The following is a 22,346-nucleotide window of genomic DNA, read 5'->3' as shown; positions in this document are numbered from 1 at the left end:
TATTCAATCTCGAAACAGGTTGTGGGCTCCCCCGCTAGCCCTCGACTCCTCCTGCGAGGTGGGCGGGCTCAAGCCACCTTGCCTTGGGGGTCGAGGGTCGGCGGGGAGCTCTCAGTCGGGTCGAGCCCTTGTCCACTCTACTAAAACTACTAAAATACAAATGAGTTATTGAAATTTGAAACAGTATTATATCTTCCTATGATCTTAAAAACAAATAAATCCATTGACCTTCTTGCTGCCGTCTCTATAGGCCTTAGAGATAAGTTTGAAACAAATTTTTATGCTTCTAATTAGTACAACTAGAAACAAATCAATTAGGTCTAAAAGTAAGCCAAATCGTGGCAGTAATTTCTCTATATACTTTGTAGGTGATTTTTCTTTCTATTTCTACTCCTCTTCTCTTACGAAAGAGTAGAAATAAATATAGTTGCTTCAAGATGTTTTTTATTCCTACGGGTAAAACACTACCAGAAAGCGAAATTTTCCAACGAAACCAAGTGGGTGAAATCAAGTCAACGAACCAAAATCAACCCATTAACACAATTAATGTTACAACAAAGACATTCGAACTCTTAGCCTCCGTTTTAGGATAACATTACCTTATCAAATGCACCCATACTCCTTATGGGTCTAAATTTCCAACTTTTATTATTTATTATAACTTATAATAATTTTTATTTTCTAAGTAGATCATTATCATTTTATATTTATATTTTAGAATAACCTAAAAAAAAAGTTGTACATCTGTTTCAAACTCAATTTAGCAACTCTATGTTAATGTCTATACATTAGTACACTTTAAAGTTGTATAAGTTAATCTCTACTATTCAAATATTAACCATATTTTTTTTACTTTTTAATTTAATAAAAAACTTTTTTTAAATTAATTATACTACAATATATCATATGGAGAAACATTTATATTTTTCCTAAAAGTAAAGATTTAGAGACAAATAACATTGTATATAGAGTCATATATTTCATTTATTTCTAAAAGTCAAAGATCAAATTTTTTTTTTCGGGTTATATGGGAGGCATGAGGCCTAGTACAATAAAATGAAAATTTTAATAAGGGGTTTTTACCCCAAATGGCCCATGGTTTACCCATTTTGTCAAATCTATCCCATACTTTTTTTTGTCAGATATATCCCATGGTTTACTTTTGCATCAAATCTATCCCGACTTTATCTTTTCCGTCAACATCTAACGATCGTGCTGACGTGGCACGTGGAGGGATAGTGGGCCACACTTGCCACGGGGGCGCCACGTCAGCACGACGTTAGATGTCGACAGAAAAGATAACGCCGTGATAGATTTGATGCAAAAAGTAAACCATGTGATAGATTTGATAAAAAAAAACATAGGATAAATTTGACAAAACGGGTAAACCATGGACCATTTTAGGTAAATTTCCCTTTTAATAATAAAGAGGCACGAATAGTTACGCTGAGTATCGAACCAGGAACCTTTTAGTTATCTATCGAGAGCTGTGACCGCTCTATACCCTCTTTTAATTAAAAGATTAATTTAGAAAAAGACATTTAATATCTCTAAAATCTGTTTCTATACCTCATATGTGTAGTGGCAACTAGAATTCATTTATTTAGGTTTGAAAGTTCATGTATATATATTTACTTTTAAGATAGGAAACGATCAATCTAAAATACTGCATATTTAGAAATTTCAATACCTGAAATTTTAATGATGTACTGGAATCATATTTGTTTAATACTTTTTTTTTCAGTAGAAATATTGTTTAATACTTTTAGTTATGAATATTAATAGGAAAAATTGCACATATAGTATCAAACCTATGGCTAATGTAAAACTTTGATAAAATAATATAAAAAAATGTAACAATGTGACATAAAACTAATTTATTCTGTAACAATAATATATAAACTATTAATTTTTGGCTAAGTCTATGAAGTTTTGATGACGTAACTCCTGCATGGCCGCTTAGTGCATGCAATTTTTAAATTATTATTATTTATTTAAAATTAAACTAAATAAAAACAAAATGAAACTAAAAACTGCAACAAAGTTAATCCAATGAAACTTTGTGGCCCTTGGAGGGGAGGATTGGCCACCGGCGGGGCCCACCACCCTTAAAATTGAGGGATCCAAATCCTTCCCCTGGAATCGGTGACTGGGATCTCTTGATTACATTTTTTCTTTTTTTATCTATTTATTTTGTATTTTCAAAATTAATTTGTATTAAAATAATACATTCAAAAATATTTGGATGGAAAATAGTTTTTTTGATGAAAAAATTAATGGTAGGAGAAAAACGAACAAATATATGTAGTGTTTAGGATAGAATTGAAAAAAAAAAGATCTGAACGAAAATGCAAAAAATAAGTAAAGGTTGAGGATAAGAAATGGTTTTTTTTTCTTATTTTTATTATAAACAGAAAAGAGACTGATTGCCAATTGGAAGAGAGAGGGGCGGCCGCAAGCACCGCCCCACCCCCTTCACATTAGTGAACATCTGATATTTCAGACGCGGATAGGTGGGCGGTGGCCACTGGCCACAACCAATAGCTTACCGTTAGGTGGTGTTTTGTTAGGCAGAATCAGCTGTTGGGCGGAATCAGAATTCCGATTCACATGAGGGGGAATAGGCCTCAATAGTGAAAGTCCAAACAACCCTCGTACACAGCCACCCCTCGACGCCATCGCCGTTGCCATTACCATCGCTGCTGCAACCATTGTTGCTGCCCGACCTCCTCTTGTGAACCTCTGACTGACCTCTCTAGCCTTGCCGTGGCGAAATCTCATTGGCAAGCGTGAGACTCGACCAGTAAGAGGGTCAGCCGAAACCTTAACTCAACAAGCCTCACGAGGGAGAGGCTTGTCAAAGGTCCCCCTGGCAAGCCCAGGGCGACCACGTGGCGATGTCGCCAACCCCATGGCGAGGCTCATCGAGGGCAGTCGACCTCCCAAAGACCTCTAAAACTACAGAGGCATTTGTGAGGTCGCTAGCCTGCGACAAGCCTCGCTGTGGGGTCAGCAACCTCCCGAGGCCAGGGTGAACTTGGGGGGCTCTCGACGAGTCTCTCCCTAGAGAGGTTTGTTGAGTTAGGGTTTCGGCCGAATCTCCCTCCGATCGAATCTCACCCTTGTCGATGAGATTTTGCCACTGCGAGGCCAGAGCCGTGCCAAGACTGGCTGGCAGAGGTCGTCGGAGGTTCTGGGGAGGAGGTTGGGCAATGGCCATGTGGGTGGCTTTTATTTAAAAATTCTAATTTCAATGTTATTTCATATTTTATTTTGATAGAGGAGGGCATTTTAGTTTTTTTAAAATTTTTATGATTCCATTCCATACAAATTTCGAGACTCAACCAAACAATTATTTGGAATAAGAATCTCAATTTTAATCCCCTCAAATTCCATTGTCTATCAATTCTAAACTCCTGAATCCCATTTCAGCAAATCGAACGCAATAGAATTTCAAATGCTTCATTCCTTTTTTTATTTTTATTTTTATTTTTCTTTATATATATATACGGCTTCCAACATTGCATACTTGAAGTCAAATTCGTATTTCATAAAACTCTTACAAGACTCAACTGGAAAACGGTCTCACAATTTTTAATCCTCGCCATTCTCTTGCTACACGAAATCTAAAGACTCCTAAAGGTGAATCAAGAATACCAACAAGTGATTCCGATTATCATAACGTGTTCTTACAAGCATCACCCCTCTCGTATATATATCCAAAATATCCTAAAAATATCCTAAGACGTTCTATCCTCAAGCTATGTTCCGTTTGAATACATTCAGAAATTACATGAAATCACACTGAGCAATAAAATAGTGCTGTCCGTTACCTCGACAATCTATCTTGTGCCGCATCATTGGGCCACTTCCAGCTCCCTTCTTCGTTTCAGCCGATCTCATTCTCGTTGTCGGATTTTCACGGTCTTTCGAATTTCCAACTAAAAACGAGACACCCCAACAATTTCATTCTGTAAAGAAAAGGATTGACCTGTTGCACCTACTACTGTCGCTTGGAAGATGTCAAAAGGAGTGGTGGTGACCACGAGTCATTTTTTGAAAACACGGTTGAAGAAATGGAGTTCCTCTATCATGACCGCCGGTCATGGTGGGAGCTGTATCCAACATGGGGTCTGAGTATAGCACCGCATCCATCGGCTCCCACACGGATGTCAGCATGACATGTGATCATGCTAGAATTATCTTGAAGAAATGTGCTTAACCTTCTGAAAAAACTAGAACATTGATGTTGAACAAACTGAAAATTCCTTCATGGCCCAAAGAGTTGCATCAATAGCTTTCAAATGTTGATAAATTAATCATTCGCCCTTTAATATCTATACCTCTCTCATATAAACGGCAATCTCATTTTTTCCCCCTTCATTTTGGTATAAATTTTATGATTTTTCATACAATATATCTAATTAACTTTCATAAAGGAAATTGATTGAGCCAAAACTATCTCGAGCAGGTATAATAAAACTTTATCGTAATTCTAGTTACTTGCGATTTATTGATTATTGATTCAGATACAAGTAAATAATAACGCAACAATATATATATATATATAGTAAATCAAGTTACCCCACCAAATCCTTCCATGTATGTGTTTTTTGTAATCCACCAGCGCATTATAAAACATCCCTTCACAATTCTGCATTAATATATATATATATATATAGACACGAATCTCAAGTCAAATAATATTTTTCATTTTTATCACATCTTTTTTTTCACCTTATTTTAATGAACTTAAATTTTATCAATTTTTTTCACTGGGATCGCACGAGCGGACAAAAACGACTAGTATATTTTAAATTGAATAACCATTAGAGTTTAAAAAAGGCCCTCCTAGCATATAGGACTTCTGGTGGCCCGCTATGATGAGTTTACAAGTCTACATGAATTGGGTACGAGGTCCCCCAACAGCTCATGTTAGTTTGAGAGATAATAATTTTGGAAATAATGAAATTAGAATTAATATATGAAATATATATAGAGACTAAAAAATATGTAATTTTCACAAATAGCTATATGCTAGATCAAATCATTGTAAAATTTCCATTGGATCTATAGGTGATTGGATCCATCTATAACTCAAAAGATTGATATGATAGTTATAATACCAAATCTCTTATAAACCCATTAAATTATTTTTAACTTTTTCATGCGGAATCTAAACCCTTAACAATCATGTTTGCAACTGCTAAAATTGCGTAAAATCATGTGTAGGAGTATTTAACCAAATGTTGATTCTGCTTAAAAAACTCATTAAAAAGCATTTTTCATTTTCCATTGCACTCTTAAGCGAACTCTAAGAAGTGAGAGAAATAACAAAATAAAAATCTAATAGAGACTTCTAATTAATACGATTCCATATATGAAATTAAACCTAAATCTCCAAAATCTAAAGTATTATAATTACTCACCATCAAATATATTCTTTTTTAATTACATATTAAATATAATCTATGATAGAAAAATTATAAATGAAGTATATATTTATTTTATAAAACACAATGATTTTATCTAAGTATATTATTGATTATGTAAATTGCAGTAAAAACCAATTGGTTTCACTTTCTTGTCGAATTTATCACATGATTTCAAATTTTTCTGTAAAATTGCATAGTTTTAATTTTGTTTTCAAATTTGTCATGCCATTTAGCTCTGTCACCTTTCCACCGTTAAATGATGACTTGTCACACCCACTGGCGCCACTTCATTGATGTGCTAAATCTAAGAAAAATATGAAATCACGCGTTTTATTTGGACCGGTTGAGTCCACCAACTGTAACGGAGTGACCTGCTGGTCTGGATTTCCTATGCAATTCTTGAGCATCAACACATGGAACACAGGGTGGATTCGGGCTGCCTCTGGTAAGGCCAACTTATAAGCCACTTCACCTACTCGTTTCAACACTTGGAAGGGTCCAAAGTAGCGTCTTCCAATCTGGTGAGGCCTGATCATATTACATATGTTTAGTTTTGTAGATGGATTGATGAGACATATTACTTTTTGTTGTAGATGTATTGTGGATTTAATTTAAATCTATGTCGACATTATATTATGCGTAATTATTAATTATAGATGAGACATTTTCGATTTTATTTAGCGAGACAAAAAAATTTACAGGTTCCAACAAGGTATCCGGAACCTGTGAGATAATATAGGTTCTAGATAGATTCCGGTTCCATGATTCAATAGAATGGGGTCTGGTTTCAAAATCTTGGAACATGTTCTTCACAAGGTAGAGTTTGGTACCATGAAAAAAACAGGGTACTCAAAACTGAATACCCCTAACCATCATAGCCACCAGCATGGGGGCTAGGATTTTTTCATCTTTTTTTTTTAGTACTATACATGATGTCCATTGCCTATTAGTTGTCTTATAATGATTTGTTATTCTAAGCTACATCAGATAGAACACTGATTAAAAACTCATCTTCCGTTTGGTTAATTACCAAGCAATTTCTTACTGATTAAAAGAAATAAATTGTCAACAAATTGTAATGTCATATTAAAAGTCAAAAGTTGTAAAATTTCACAAATAGCTATATGCTAGATCAAATCATTGTAAAATTTCCATTGGACCTATAGGTGATTGGATCCATCTATAACTCAAAAGATTGATATGATAGGTTATGATACCACATCTCTTATAAACCCATTAGATTATTCTTAACTTTTTCATGCGGAATCTAAACCCTTAACAATCATGTTTGCAACTGCTAAAATTGCATAAAATCATGTGTAGGAGTATTTAACCAAATGTTGATTATGCTTAAAAAACTCATTAAAAAGCATTTTTCATTTTCCATTGCACTCTTAAGCGAACTCTAAGAAGTGAGAGAAATAACAAAATAAAAATCTAATAGAGACTTCTAATTAATACGATTCCATATATGAAATTAAACCTAAATCTCCAAAATCTAAAGTATTATAATTACTCACCATCAAATATATTCTTTTTTAATTACATATTAAATATAATCTATGATAGAAAAATTATAAATGAAGTATATATTTATTTTATAAAACACAATGATTTTATCTAAGTATATTATTGATTATGTAAATTGCAGTAAAAACCAATTGGTTTCACTTTCTTGTCGAATTTATCACATGATTTCAAATTTTTCTGTAAAATCGCATAGTTTTAATTTTGTTTTCAAATTTGTCATGCCATTTAGCTCCGTCACCTTTCCACCGTTAAATGATGACTTGTCACACCCACTGGCGCCACTTCATTGATGTGCTAAATCTAAGAAAATATGAAATCACGCGTTTTATTTGGAAAATTATTTATAAAAATTGAATGAAAAGAAAATCTTAGGTCTAGAATATGTATTGATTTTTATAACATTCATAGCCGGTTCAAGAACAAATGTTGAAAGGAAAAAACAAGTCGACCTAGATCGTTATAATCCATTCCAACTCAGCTTTTGTGGGAAAATTGTTTTGAGGAAATATTGATGTAATTTTGACAAAGAAATTTAATAATTTCTAAATTGAGTACGAAATACATGGATTTAAACTAGTCGAACAAATTGGATTTTCCTCCTCATGTGTAACAAAAAGACACTCCTTCCGAGATAGTTTTTTAACCTAAACTCTTATATACCAAAATTATACATATGTTTGAATTGGGGGTTTGAGAGTTTTCAAAAGTTTGAAAGTGTTGCAAATCCCCTTAAAACACTTGGTTGGCAGAATTTTATAAAGATTTTTGGAGGGATTAGAACCCTTCAAACACCTCCAGCTGTCACAATTTCAAAACATCAAAATTGATAGGTTACCGAGATTTTCTTGCATTATACTCTTATGTTTATTCATCAGAAAAAATTCGGAATATTTGCCAACTCACTTGACGAGGACTTGAGAAAATAAAGTATCACACAAGGCGGTTTGGCAACCATCATAGCCACCAGCATGGGGCCAGAATGTTTTCATCGTTTTTTTTTAGTAATATACATGATGTCCATAGCCTTTTAGTTGTCTTATAATGATTTGTTATTCTAAGCTACATCAGATAGAACACTGATTAAAAACTCATCTTCCGTTTGGTTAATTACCAAGCAATTTCTTACTGATTAAAAGAAATAAATTGTCAACAAATTGTAATGTCATATTAAAAGTCAAAAGTTGTAACAGTAATTTTAAATTTAAAAAGACAAGGATAAGCTCTTATATATATATATATATATATAAAGACAAGGATAAGCCTATTTAACATTAATTTTTTCAAAATGTCGCTATTAGTTGATGAAATGTGATGAACATTCTAAAAACCACAACGTTGACTTCGAAGAAAATGAAACTACCATAATTTATTCGCAACTAACAGACTAAGCTGTAGACAAATATTAGGACTAAATTTATTTTATTTTCATAACCATCAAAGTTTCTAATGCGCCCATAATATATAGCAGTAGATGTCTAATAGCTCTCCTCGGAGATGACTTACCAATCTATTCGCAGTTGGACACATCATAGAAGGTATCTATCTATAAGAAATGGATATGAGGTTATCTGAAGCTGCTTGTACGGGGAACATCGAGTACTTGCACTCCCTTGTTCAAAATGATCCTCTGATACTCGATACCGCAATTCTAGAGGGTGGACAGACTCCATTACATGTCGCTGCTCTAGCTGGTCAAGTCGGATTCACATGCGAGATCTTAAAGTTGAGGCCCGAGTTACCGGAAGAGATTAACCCAGATGGTCTCACGCCGTTACACATAGCATCGGCCAAGGGGAACCTCGAGATGGTAAGGGAGCTGCTGAAAATAAGTCCTCAGTTGTGCCTTTCAAAGGGCAAGGAGAGAAGGATTCCTCTGCACTATGCAGCTCTCAAAGGGAGAGCCGAGGTCTTGAAAGAGCTGCTCTCGGCTTGTCCGGAATCGATCGAGGAAGTCACGGCCCGAGAAGAGACTACACTCCACCTTGCGGTGAAGAGCAGACAGTTTGAGATTTTCACTTTGCTGGTAGAAGAGCTGAAGTGTACTAACAGAGTGAGCTTTCTGAATCGGAAGGATGCACAAGGCAATACCGTTTTGCACCTCGCAGTCTCAGCAAGGCAGTACGAGGTACGTACATGATTTGAAAATATAAAGTTCAGGAGAAAGTCTTCATAAGCAGCTGAGAAACAATCGCACCTTCTTCTTCTGTTTCGCCGTCTGTTTTACTCGCGCTGGTCTAATTAACCGGCAATTTATGAGCAGGTAATAGATTTCATTCTAAATGGGAAGACAATGAACAAGGAGCTGGTGGAAGTTAACGCAGTGAACCAAATGGGCCTAACTGCTCTCGATGCTCTATCGGTTTTCCCAAGCGAAGCAGGAGACAAGGAAATCGGTGACATCCTTTTTCTCGCTGGAGCTACGGGTGTGAGGATAGCCACTGAATCACCAGACTATAGGGCGGCCTCTAACCTTCCATCAAACAATGGCCGACAAACTAGCACCTTTCTGTGGTGGCTCCAAGTGATACTCAACCTCAGGAACGATAAGAACAAGTGGTTCGAATATTTCAAATTCAAGAAGGACCGGGACTCCCCAGATGATGTGAGGACCGCCCTTCTAGTGGTGGCTGCCCTTATCACGACCGCCACCTACCAAGCAGTGCTTCAGCCCCCAGGAGGCCTGTGGCAGGACAACTCGGGGCCTCTTAACAGCACCACGAATAACACCTCATCAAACGAGATTTTCCCCCAATCACATAAGGCTGGACAGGCAATTCTGCAGAACCTCAATCCTGTTTCATACATCCTCTTCCTATTCTTCAACTCGCTCGGGTTCTTTGCTGCTATTCAGATGATCACGTACCTGACAACCGGGTTTCCTCTGCTGTTGGAGCTAAGGATTGCATTATTTGCGCTAATGGCGACGTATAATACCTCAATGGTTGCCCTCACTGCCACCACTTTCTCCAATTTATTCTTTATTGCCCTTTCCATTATTCTACCCATCCTAATGGCTGCTCTATCAGACTGGATTAGAAAATGATCAGTGAGCAATTCCTCGCTATATATATGTGTGTGTGTGTATGTATTTGTTTTTTTTTTTGCTCAAGTATATATATCTGTATGTTAAGTGCGTACATGTGCAAGATCTATATGAATATAATTATATTCGGTGGGTCCATTACAGAACAACCAGTTTAATTTTAGAGAAAGATTTAAACTTGGATTGCATGTATATATGATTTGATTGAACCTTTGAAATTTCTCAGTTATCAATTGCTTTATCAGAACATTCAATATCTTAAAAGAGAATAGCAAGCAAATGCTTTGGCCTAATCGGTACTTTTCCCGTAATAAAGAGCTTCGAGGGTCAATTTTAGTTAATTTGAGATAAGAGAAATGTAGTTTGCCCTCGAGTCAAGAGGTGCTTTTAGATTTCCCTCCAACCTTCAAAATTTTGTACGATAAACACTGACCTGACCAAAAAATAAGCATGGTGCAGTCACTCACTTGAATCGAAGACTTTTCTTCTTTTTATTGAAGGGCCGACTTCGGAAACATCTTTCTCTTGGGTTAAACCTCTAACTGGAGTGTTCTTGTTGTCTTTGAAAAATTTGTACATAATATTACAATTTAGATTCAATCAAAATTCAAAAAAATAACTCAATAGGATTGGCTTGGTGGTTAAGATGTGTGTGACTTCCTTGGGAAAGTTCTAAGTTCAAGTCACTTTAAAAAGCATACAGGAGAATACTCCCTACTGGACCACCTACGTGGCCTATGTGGCTGGATTGATCTGTTTCGTGAGCTTGCAGGGTGTTCAAGCAGTACGGTGCTTAAGTAAACAGTGGGGATTAAGAGCGAAACTTGGAACCCCTCGTTATAAAAAAAATTCAAAAAAACCAAGAATGACAAAGAAAAACAAGGTCAAAATTCTTCCGGAAAATTTTACCATGTAATTATTACGATTCTCGAATTATCTTAAATATTCTGAGCATCTTGTGTCATTATGTACATAGCTATATTTTGGGCTAGTTAATTATAGTTTCCTAGTTGATAGCAGATTTTGTGAGGTTCTTCTTGTGTTTGTCCTATATGTATACGTTCTTATCAGTAATGAAGATTGAGAGACAATTATCCATTCAATTTTCTTTTGCAAAGTTATTGTGGTATCAGAGCTCTTGGCCTAAGGGGGAGCTCATCACGTTCATTTTTTTTTTCAACATTAGACAATATGTCTGCTGATCAAACTCTTGCAACCACTGCAGCCTATGGAGGGAATCAAGCACAGTAGACTGCACTCCTTTCTCCTTACACTGTCACTTCATCTGATGGCACTGGGATTTAGCTGATCATTGCAGGTTGAACGGGGATAATTATCTCACATGGTCCCGATTGATGCGGATAGCTCTTCACGCGAAAAACAAAATAGGATTCATTGATGGAACCCTCCTTGAACCAGCAGAGGGAGACCCAAATAGGGCTCTATCGGTAATGGCGAATTCTACGGTCGTTACATGGATCGCAAACACGTTGGAGAAAGACCTTCAACCTAGCATTGCCTACATCGAGAATGCAAGAGTTCTCTGGCATGACCTGAAACAAACGGTTTTCCCAAGGTAACGAAACTCATATTTATCAATTGAAGTGTGAAATATGTCTCTTGAGGCATGAAGGCAGACTTCCTTCGGAATATTACTCATTGCTCAAAGGGCTTTGGGATGAGCTGGATTAACTACTTGAAGACTCTAGCTGTACCTGTGCATGTGTTTGCGTGATTGGAGCAACCCGAGTTGCACAAAGAGAGAAGGAGAAAGCTCACCAATTCTTGATGGGTTTAAACTTCGAATTTTCAACAGTCGGGTCGAACATACTTAATCTTGAGCCTTTTCCTTCACTTAATCGAGTCTTTCATATGGTAGTTCATGATGAACGGTAAAGGATGGTAGCTCGTGCTCAGGAGACGAGACCAGAACCTGCTACATAGATGGCAAAAGGGGGAAGGAAATCCAGCAAAAGAACGATCGCCATCACTGTGAGTATTGCAACAGACTCGAACATATTAGAAATACCTGCTGGAAACTCCACGGGGGACCGATTTTTGGAGATAATCAAGCTTGAAAACAACCAGTGCTGGAATACGCTAATTGTTGGGAGCAGCAGAAAGGGGGCTGGGAACACCAGCATAACAGAAGCTGGGAGGACCGAATGAACAGGGCCAATACAGGAAAGAAGCTCGGGAGATTTGTTGGGTCGGGCTGTGTGAATTAGGCCCATGTTGTCCAAATGGCAACCAACAGCAGTAGCCCAGGAGGTTTGCAACCCCAGAGTAATTTTGCATTTTCGGAGGCGCAAGTTCAGCAGGTTCATCGACTTCTAGCGATGAACGGATGTGATGATGAAGCCGAAATATAGATTGGTAACTTTTTTAGTAATTTTGTTGCTTGTAACAATGACTAGATTGTAGATACTGACGCCTTTAGACATATAACAGGCTGCCCGAGTTACTTAATTGATGCATCTTCAATTATTGGAAGTTCACCCGTTTTCATCCCAAATGAAAAGACAACTCAAGCTGCTCGAGTTGGCAAAGTGCATCTTGGTGGAGTTCTTAATTTATCTAGAGTATTATGGATTTCGGATTTCACTTGCAATCAAATCTTTTTGTCACAATTATCGGATGAGATGGGATGTCAAGTAATATTCACTTATGACTTGTGTCTTATACAGGCCGTGCGAGGAGAATGATTGGAATCGTGAGTGCTGAGGGGGGTCTATTATATGAAATGTGCGGCATCCAAGATCAATGAAATCTAGTTGCAGTTGTCAAGACAAATGAAGTGTGACATAGGAGGCTTAGATTTCAATATCATCATGTTTCGTTTCGAGGTCTTCCAGTTGATGAACTTGTAATAAAAAATGCGAGGTCTGTCACAAGGCTAAACAAACTCGGTCTTATTTTCCATATAGTATGAATAAAGAAAGTTTTTTATTTCAACTAGTGCATGTGGATATATGGGGACTATATAGAGCGTGGTCTTACTCAGGGGCCTATTATTTTCTAACAATCGTTGATGACTTCAGCCAAGGTTTACCTATTACGAGAGAAATCGAAAGCTAAGTGCTATTTAATTAATTCATGCAATCTCATTAAAAATCAATTTAATCGGGTCATGAAGATTATTCGTAGTGACAATGGAGCGGAGTTTCTATCCCGAGAATTGCAAGATTTTTTCTAGCAACATGGTATTATACATCAGACCTCTTGCATGGATACGCCTCAGCAAAACAGGCGTTTAGAAAGGAAGCACCACCATATACTCAATTTGGCATGGGCCTTATTGATCCAAGCACCACTTCCAGCTCACTTCTAGGGAGAATGCATTCTGACGGCTACCTACCTTATTAACATTACCCCGACACTACTCCTCGAAGGCAAGAACCCTTATGAAGTGACTTTTGGAAAGGTTCCGTCTTACTCACATTTACGAATTTTCAAGTCCCTATGTTATGCGCAAATTAGACCAATGTCAAAGGAGAAATTCAAAGCACGAGCAAGGAAGTGCGTTTTTGTTGGATATCCTTATGGAAAGAAGGGATGGCAAGTCTTTGACCTAGAGTCACGAAGAATTTTTATATCAAGAGACGTCAAATTCTACTAGGACACATTCCCTTTTGCAGATCAGTACAACAATAATCGAGACATACCATTTTTCTTTGATCCATCTTTATTAGATTTCCAGTCGGTTACTGGACAGGGGAGTCAACCGGCCCAGTTATTTTGAATCAGTCGCCCATTGGGTTGGGACATGGCCTAAATAAGGCCCAGCATCAGGAGTCCAATCATATGAAGCGTGACTCAACCTTCCAGACTTCAACCAGCGAATTCACACGCGACCTGATTTCAACAGGCCTGACACGCTACCCGATTCCTTTTCTACATGGGCCTCAATATCCGAACTCCTCCAAGCTTGGGTCCGGTCTAATTTCAGAAAGTTCCAGCGACCCAGCTACGGATAATCCTAAAGAAAATTGCATTATTTTCGGCCCATATGATTCTTCACACATACGACAATTAGATTGTATTCGGCGACCACCGACTCATATTAAAGATTTTATTTGCCATACTGTCACACATCACCCCCTCCACTCTTGGTCGAACATGTTCCGTCATACTCCTTAAGAACGTCTTATCCAATACAACAATATTTGTCCTATTCAAATGCTACTGATAAATATGTTTCCTTTCTGGCTGTTGTAGACTCTGATACAGAGTCCTAGACATATCAAGATGCAATTCGAGATCCTAGCTAGCAGGTAGCAATGAATGAGGAACTTCGAGCACTCGAGTTAAATGGGACCTGGACTCTTAATTCATTACCTCCTGGCAAGAAACCCATTAGTTGCAAATGGGTTTACAAAATTAAGCGACAAGCTGAGGGATCTGTTGAGCGATACAAGGCCTGTCTTGTGGCAAAAGGGTTCACGCAAGTTGAAGGAATTGACTTCCACGAAACTTTTGCTCCTGCAAAGCTCGTGACTGTCCGCTGTTTCCTTATTGTTGCAGTTGTCAAGCAATGGAAAATTCATCAACTGGATGTACATAACGCTTTTCTTCACGGTGATCTACATGAAGAAGTGTATATGTCTCTTCCGCCCGGTCTCTGCTTTGTCCAACCAGGACAAGTTTGTCCGCTTCATAAGTCTCTATATGGGCTCCGCCAGGCATCTCGGAACTGGTTTTCTAAACTGGCTGACGCCTTATATGCCTTTGGCTTCAAGCAATCTGGAGTGGATCACTCGCTTTTCATTTTTTCTAGAGGTACGGTGTTCCTTGCAGTACTTGTTTATGTGGACGATCTTATCATTGTTGCGAACTCGTCTAGACATTGTTTCTCATTCAAGGAATATCTCAATTCATGTTTTCACATCAAAGACTTAGGGCTTTTACATACTTCCTCAGCATTGAGGTATCTCACATGGTATCTTGTCGGATGGCCTCTTTATCTCATAATAATAAGGTCGGAGCTTAGTTATTTTGTTCAAATTTTAACTCAGTTCATGCAAAACCCTCGACCGGATCATTGGGATGCAGCTATTAGAATATTGCGCTACATCAAATAGTCGCCTGGACAAGACATTTTTCTCCGGTGAGCTTTCTGCATTTTGTGATTCTGATTGGGCTAGTTGCCTAATAACACGGCGGTCTGTAACTGGCTATTTCATCACTCTTGGAGGTAATCCTATATCCTGGAAAACGAAGAAATAAATCATTGTTTCTCATTCTTCTGCTGAAGCCGAATACAGGGCAATGGCTGCTACGGTCAGTGAAGTAATATGGTTGCACAGTCTGTTGTCTTCTCTTGGTGTCCTATTCTCTCGACCTACTAAGCTCTTTTGTAACAACCAAGCAACTTTACATATTGCTGCAAATCCGGTATTTCACAAACGGACCAAGCACATTGTAATTGATTGTCACTTCATTCGAGATCATATTTGCTCCATCACCATCACTACTGCTCATATCTCCCTGAAGTATCAATTAGTGGACATTTTCACTAAGGCATTAGGCCGAGAGAGATTCCATTTTCTCCTCAGCAAATTAGGCGTTCGGAATCCTCACAGTCCAACTTGAGGGGGAGTACTACGATTCTCGAATTATCTAGAATATTTTTAGTATCTTGTGTCATCATGTACGTAGCTATATTTTAGGCTAGTTACTTATTGTTTCCTAATTGATAGCAAATTTTGTGAGATTCTTCTTATGCTTGGCCTATATGTATACTTTCTTATCAGTAATGAAGATTGGCAGACAATTGTCCATTCAATTCTCTCTTGCAAAGTAAATTTTAATAACTCTTAACCAGTCAATGAAATTGAGTGATGTAAGGACGTATAGTTTTATTACGACCTCTAAAGTCTAACATTATAAAAATATAAGGCTGAAAATAACATATTGATCGTCATTTACCTAGATGGAGAAAGCTCAAAGTTGGGCACAATGATGATTTTCGGATGTGTTACTTTAGGTCTTAAATTTCTATATGATTAGAATCCAAAGGTCATAGGAAAGATTTTTTCTTTACGACACTCAATTTTGTTGGGCAATTTAATAGTTATTGCATAGTGAAATTTTCAGTTTTGTGACAAAATCAACTCGTTTTGTGATATCATTTCTTATTATTTAAAACTTCCATTTGATTGTAAACTGTAGTACTCCGCACAAGATTTTCAAATATTCAGGGGGCACTGTTCTTATTTTTACTTAGAAGGGGAAGGGGGGGTGTTTGGGGTGGTTTGGACACCGTGCAAAATTTTGGAAGTATGGGGTAAATCTAAACACCCCGTTAGTTCGGTCGGCTAATTGCATTTATCTTGAGATAATTTCAGCAATGGACTTTAGGGACTAAAATGATGACATATAGCCTGTATGGGGTGAACTGGAAAGAAAGGAAAGTTCGGGGGCACTCTACTGTCTGGACGGATCGGGATTCGTGACTGGAAGTGGACAGTGAAGGTGTTCAGGCAAGGGTTCCAGAGGATGGAGAAGATGATGATAGAGATGGTGAAGGAGATCGGGCCGATACAAAGGGAGATGGAGATGAAGCGGGCTGCCATGATCTAGGAGTCGCAGCAGTTCATCGTGCAGAACTTGGCAAAAGCCATCTCCGAGGAGGAAAAGAAGCAGAACAAGGACAACATCGAGAATGAGAGTTAATGAGGAGGCGGTTGAAAGAATCCTGACCCCTGAAGCCGAGGCTTAAAGTAAGTCATGCTGGGATTACGAATCACCTCCAACAGCCATCACGTCATCCACGTGATAAATTTGGGAACCATGTTTATCTGGCTGAAAATTCTATGATGCATGCACCTAAAATGCATGTATGGCACATACGAGTATTTACTTGAAAAACTTCAAGTAAGTTACTTGTAATTCAAGTAAATCATGTAAAAAAAAAAGTAAATTACTTTACATCATAGATGCATTTTCAACCATGTGTATTATAGACCAACCCTTATTTGGCAATTGTTATTAACAAAAATTTTAATGGAAAACAAATCTTATGCTAAAAATTCAGAACTAGTTCAAAAATGAATTTTGAAAAAAAAAATTCAGGTATCGCTGAAATCTACTTCAACTCAATTTTAGTCGGAGATTGATTTAAGGAAATACTTAGTCAATTTTGAAAAATAATTTTTAAATTGAGTATGAAAGCCATAGATTTTTTTCGGTTATAGAAAACCATAGAATTTAACTGGTTGAACAAATTGGATTTGCCACCTTTTAGTATAACAAGAGGATCACCCCTTCTGATGTACTTTTTAAAACTCTCAAATGCCCAAATTATAACGATATATGCTTGAATTGAGGGGTTTTGAGAGTTTTCAAAGGTTTTAAATTGCTAGAAATTCCTCCAAAAATTCCTCCAAAAACCTTTTTGGCAGACGTTTTGGAGAAGTTAGATCAGAAACTCCACTAAATACCTCCAAGGTCAATGTTCCGAAACCTCAACATTAGTAGGTTTTTATATGAGATTTTCGTTCATCCTATTCTTATGCTTGATCTTCCAAAAATTCAGAGCATTTGCCAACTCGCTTGCAGTGGACTGAAGGAAAACTAGTTGATTTCCCTTTTTATTTTTCTTTTATATAAAAAAGATAATAAACACATATAACTTATAAATGAATTTAGGTAAAAAAAAAAGCAGTCAAATAAGTAAAATCATGATGACAATAATCAAATACGTACTCAAGACATATATAACAAACAATATACTTATAGAGAGTCCGTAATTTTATGATATGTATAAATATTTATGAAAAGTGCAGATATCATGTAGAGATGAAGAAAAAAAACATAGTGAATAAAAGGACGATGGATAAAATGAATTTTGTCAAGTATTATAGAGAATTCAGTACACTGAATTTGAAGAATATCACATAGTTCAAACAATTATTTTCGATTATTCTGGAAATTTTTAATTTTTTTTAGTTATATATTAGTACATGGGAATTATCTGGACATATTTCTAACATTCGTTGAATATAATACCAATATATGCCAAATCTAAGAACCTGGATCAAGATACATCGAATTTCTGTCAAATAAAGCAACTTAAGAGACGCCTTAATCAGGAGCTGAGGGTTAACAAATTGGCTGATTCGAGCCACCAACGACCTTTAACGAAGATCTGGGGCTTGACGCGGAGCTTATCTGGATTAATTTCTTGACTAAACTTGATCAAAAGAAGCCCAAATTATATTGGCCGAAGCCCAAGAAAATTAAACCATAGATCATGGTCTGAGTTCCATCTGAATGCCAACCCAAGCCCGTGAAGCCACCTGACTCGAGAGACGTTTGATTGGGAAGGGAAGCATTAAAGAGGTTGGGTGGACAGCTCTATTAGCAGAACAATGAATAAATGGTCCTTGACTCAATTAAGACTTAGTACTTTCCAAGAAGCAATTAAGCATTTAGTAGTCGTCCTTATTTACTATTTTGCAGTTCAATGGTAGTTGGGACTAGTAGGTAGTATTTATGGGGGATTTGACTTGTAAATTGTCTTGTTTGCAAGTTCTTATGCTCTTCTTTATAAGGGCCGTAAGGGATTTGAATTTTACACAATAAACATCTTGTATTCTCGACTTATTTTATGATCTCTTTTTCGAGAGTTTATCCTTTCCGAGCCTAAATGTGTTTTAGGCAGGCAAATCATCCTAATTCGCTGTGTCCATTGGTATCAGGGTAGGAATTCGACTAAATCTGAACCGGCGCACAAGGTGAGTCACAACCATCTTTTTGTCGAAGAACGGAGGGCGTTTTGCACTTATGGAGCAGAGAGTCAAGGGACTTGATGCATTCACGAAGGGCAGCAACTGGGATTAGGAAGACGGAGGCTCGACACTGCGAGTTGTTGCTCGTAAGTTAGCTTTTGTTCGGAGCATTCCCTATGGGTTCTATTTCGATGATGACGACGAAGATAGCAGATATATTCGGATCAACAGTTTCCGTGGAATAGGAGGCTATCTATACGAGCTAAAGAATTATTGTCTGAAAAGTATCCCAATTTTCAATCGAAGCACGAGTGTCGAGGGAATTCCTGATGTTATTATTTTATTATACTGGTAGATTAAAAAATAAAAAAAGAAGCCAAAGTAGAAGGGAGTGACGAATGAAAATGCAACAAAGGATGATCGGGAGTTATGGACATCATCAATAGACAATGCCCTTGTCGATGCATTCTTGAATCAACATAATATAGGAAACAAAGTGAATGGAACTTTTTACGCTCTTTGCTTATGAAAATATAGTTAATGAGTTGAATGAGAATATAGGTAGGACTTTTAACAAGGATCAGGTACAAAATCATTGGAAGACCATTAAGGTGAATTTTGCTAAATGTTATGACTTGTTGAAAAATCACTCGAGTGGATTTGCATGGGACTCCACAACGAAATTATGGAGTGCCGAACCGGAAGTTTGGGCGGCGATGATTGAGGTACTTTTTCTCATATTTCCTCTACCTTCGAATTTTATCCTACTTCTATGAGTGTTTTGGAAGCTTCATTGTTTGGATTTCGTTGGATCACATATGCATAATCCGAGTTTGTACTTGGGTTCGTTGCTTTCTCGATACTTTATGGTCATCTTAATTTTGATTTCAATTATTTGTGTTTGTGGGCTTTGATGCTAGAATATTTAAGAATTTTATTTTCTTCTGTTTTTATTTATAAGACTTTAGCCTTATAAATTTCTTTGTTTGATTTGGATTGCAGTCTCTGAATGATTGGCTTTATTTGCCTCTATGTAATGGAAATTCCGCTGGCTTGTTGCGATTCCAACGATAGTAGAAGACAATATGAACGAAAAAGCAAAAGGGACATACGGAATTGATTACTCAGTTCGTCAGTAATTTTGACTATGTCTGGGGGCGCTGCCAAGCCAGGTATATCACTATTTTTTGAGTTAGAATTACAATAGATATAAATTACTGTTTATAAAGGGAATAAACCCTAATTACATCGTCTTCTCTACCCTAATTCGATCCGGATTCACACTATTTCAGGTTCCATAACTCAACATGGCTTTGTGAGTGTGACCCAATGGTGAGGGTATTTTGGTTACTGGGTATTCGATAGTAGAAGATGTTCACGAGATCACAGCTTCTTTATTGTGTGAGCAATGACTTACAGCATATTTCTATAGGCACATCTCGAGGCTGTTGAGTGGAGGAACAAACCTATTGCTAATTATGACAAGTGTCATAATTTATGGAATAGATAGAGTAACGGGAGAGCATTCTGAGACAGTAAAGGATATAGAGAAACGAATGTCTTTTTGTATAAGGGAAGAGTTTACTGCTGACGCAAGTTTGGAAAACTCCAGCTTTCAAAGTAGCGATAATGCAGAATATTTTTAGTCTTCAGAAATTCACTGGCAAGTTCCAGAAGTTGCTACAAGTTCGAAAGGTAAAAAAGCGAAAGTGAATGAAGAAGGAAACTGTAAGTTGTTCATAAAAGAAGTCATAGATAATGTAGCTCAAGCGATAACGGAAGGAAACTATTATGGAAAGATTTTCTTCATAATGTATTTATGCACATATCATTGTATACTATACTAGGATAGTCTATTTTTAGTTGTAGACATTGTTTTCTTTTTATAGACTAAGACTGATCTGTATACATACCAATGTCGATGAATGAGAAAGCAAGCTTTTCTGTCCAATCTTGATTCTTGACATGGTATAAAAGCATCGATCTTGAGGGAAATCGTCAAATTTTAATCGCCGGCCTACTCGTTGGTCGAGCTTCTTCCTTGCCAGTCTCAGAACTGAGCATCACATTGTCCTTTCATCTTGCCAGTTTTTCTTCTAAACTGAGCGTCACCCTTGAGTCGTAGAGATGTCGAAGAATGCAGACAGCGGAACTTCTAGTGCAAGCCTGCCACTGGCATATGTTCTTTCTCCCTCAGATGGCCCCGAGACCCAGCTTATCTCCTACAAGCTCAACGGCAGAAATTACAACACCTGGTCACAGGCGATGCAAACCGCATTACGGGCAAAGAACAAACTCGGGTCTATCGAAGGCAGAGTAAAGCAACCAGCAGAGGGAGAATCTTACCACGATCTATGGGTAACCTGCAACTCAATGCTTGTTTCCTGAATTTTCAACCACTTAGATGAAGACTTACAGAGTTCTGTAGCTGGGGCAAAAAACCCCAAAATTCTCTGGGATGATCTCAAGGAACGATTTTCACAAGGTAACGAAACGAAAATTCACCAACTCAAATATGACATTAGCTTGCTCAAACAGGACAGGAAATCCGTTTTAGAATATTACTCAAAATTGAATAGTCTCTCAGATGAATTAGATTTGTACCTTGATTTACCGGCATGTACTTGTGACGCCAGCGTTCGAATTGCTGCCCAGAAGGAGAAGGAGAAGGTTCATCAATTTCTAATCGGGCTCAATCCCGAGTTCTCAACCATTCGGTCACAAATTCTAAGTACGGAACCCTTGCCGAATGTCAATCGGGCTCATTCGATGGGCACGCATGATGAAGCTCAGCGCTTGATGGCTCAAGGAAGGGATTCCAACTCTGAAGTAGTGGGCTTTGTAGCCAAAATCGCAATCGACTCCGGGGATAGTAACCCTAATTTTGGTTCCAACCGAGGCGATTTCAAGCCTCTCAGTCGACCGTTCTGTGACTTTTGTGGGCGAAATGGACATCATCGAGCAACTTGCTACTAGCTTCACGGATATCCACACTCCGATCAGTCCAATCAACGAAGTTCAAAAGGGAATTTGTCGGGCCAGTTGCGATATGGAGGAAAAACAGGGGTTCGTTCATCCTCTGTTCCTGCGCAGAAGGGAAATGGTGGCTTCGGTTTCGAATCCTTCAATTCAGGGCAATCGGGTAATTTCTACATGGGCAGGTCATCTCAGGCATGTCCGGCCAAAAATGCCTCGTGGGCCATGGCGGCCCAATTCCACGACCCAACATTTTAATTCATCCAGTCCAACAAGCCATGTAGTAGCCCCGGCCCAGGCCCAAGCCCATGGCGATCAGTCCACAGATCTTAGCAGATTGGCCCATCTCTCTGAGGCTCAGTTAGAGCAACTCATATCGATGGTCTCACGTGATGATGGTGAGGCTAATCGATTAAGTGGTGAGAATTTTGTCCCTATTATTTCAAAAATTTATTGGATCATTGATTCGGGAGCTTAACGGCACATGACTGGAAGTTTGGATACTCTTTTTGATATTACTCCCATCAATGATGGTTTGATTATTCATGTTCCGAATGGAACAACGAAAGCCACCTTTATTGGGAAAGTCTCATTTGGAGCTAATTTGGTCCTTCATAATGTTCTTTACGT

At 37.7% G+C, this 22,346-nt stretch overlaps 1 protein-coding gene and 1 long non-coding RNA gene across 2 annotated transcripts; both read left to right on the top strand.

Annotated features, from left to right (window-relative positions):
• Positions 1-8,436: 8,436 nt before the first annotated feature.
• On the top strand, positions 8,437-10,144 carry LOC116208295 (ankyrin repeat-containing protein BDA1-like). Its single transcript, XM_031541655.1, has 2 exons — positions 8,437-9,090; positions 9,226-10,144. The coding sequence occupies exons 1-2, from the start codon at positions 8,518-8,520 to the stop codon at positions 10,006-10,008; spliced, it is 1,356 nt and encodes a 451-aa protein (XP_031397515.1). The 5' UTR covers positions 8,437-8,517; the 3' UTR covers positions 10,009-10,144.
• Positions 10,145-18,573: 8,429 nt separating this feature from the next.
• Positions 18,574-20,691, top strand: LOC116208299. Its single transcript, XR_004157032.1, has 3 exons — positions 18,574-19,465; positions 19,743-19,912; positions 20,033-20,691. It is a non-coding gene; the product is annotated as an uncharacterized LOC116208299 (long non-coding RNA).
• Positions 20,692-22,346: the final 1,655 nt, after the last annotated feature.

This window comes from Punica granatum, chromosome 5, assembly GCF_007655135.1.
Source record: "Punica granatum isolate Tunisia-2019 chromosome 5, ASM765513v2, whole genome shotgun sequence".
Lineage (NCBI taxonomy): Eukaryota > Viridiplantae > Streptophyta > Magnoliopsida > Myrtales > Lythraceae > Punica > Punica granatum.
The sequence above is the reverse complement of the archived record's forward strand: the minus strand, read 5'-3'. Positions and strand labels throughout refer to the sequence as shown.

Coding starts and splice junctions, on each gene's coding strand:
- LOC116208295 (XM_031541655.1), top strand. CDS start 8,518: ATGGATATGAGGTTATCTGAAGCTGCTTGTACGGGGAACATCGAGTAC. Junction 9,091..9,225: donor TCTCAGCAAGGCAGTACGAG/GTACGTACATGA, acceptor ATTTATGAGCAG/GTAATAGATTTCATTCTAAA.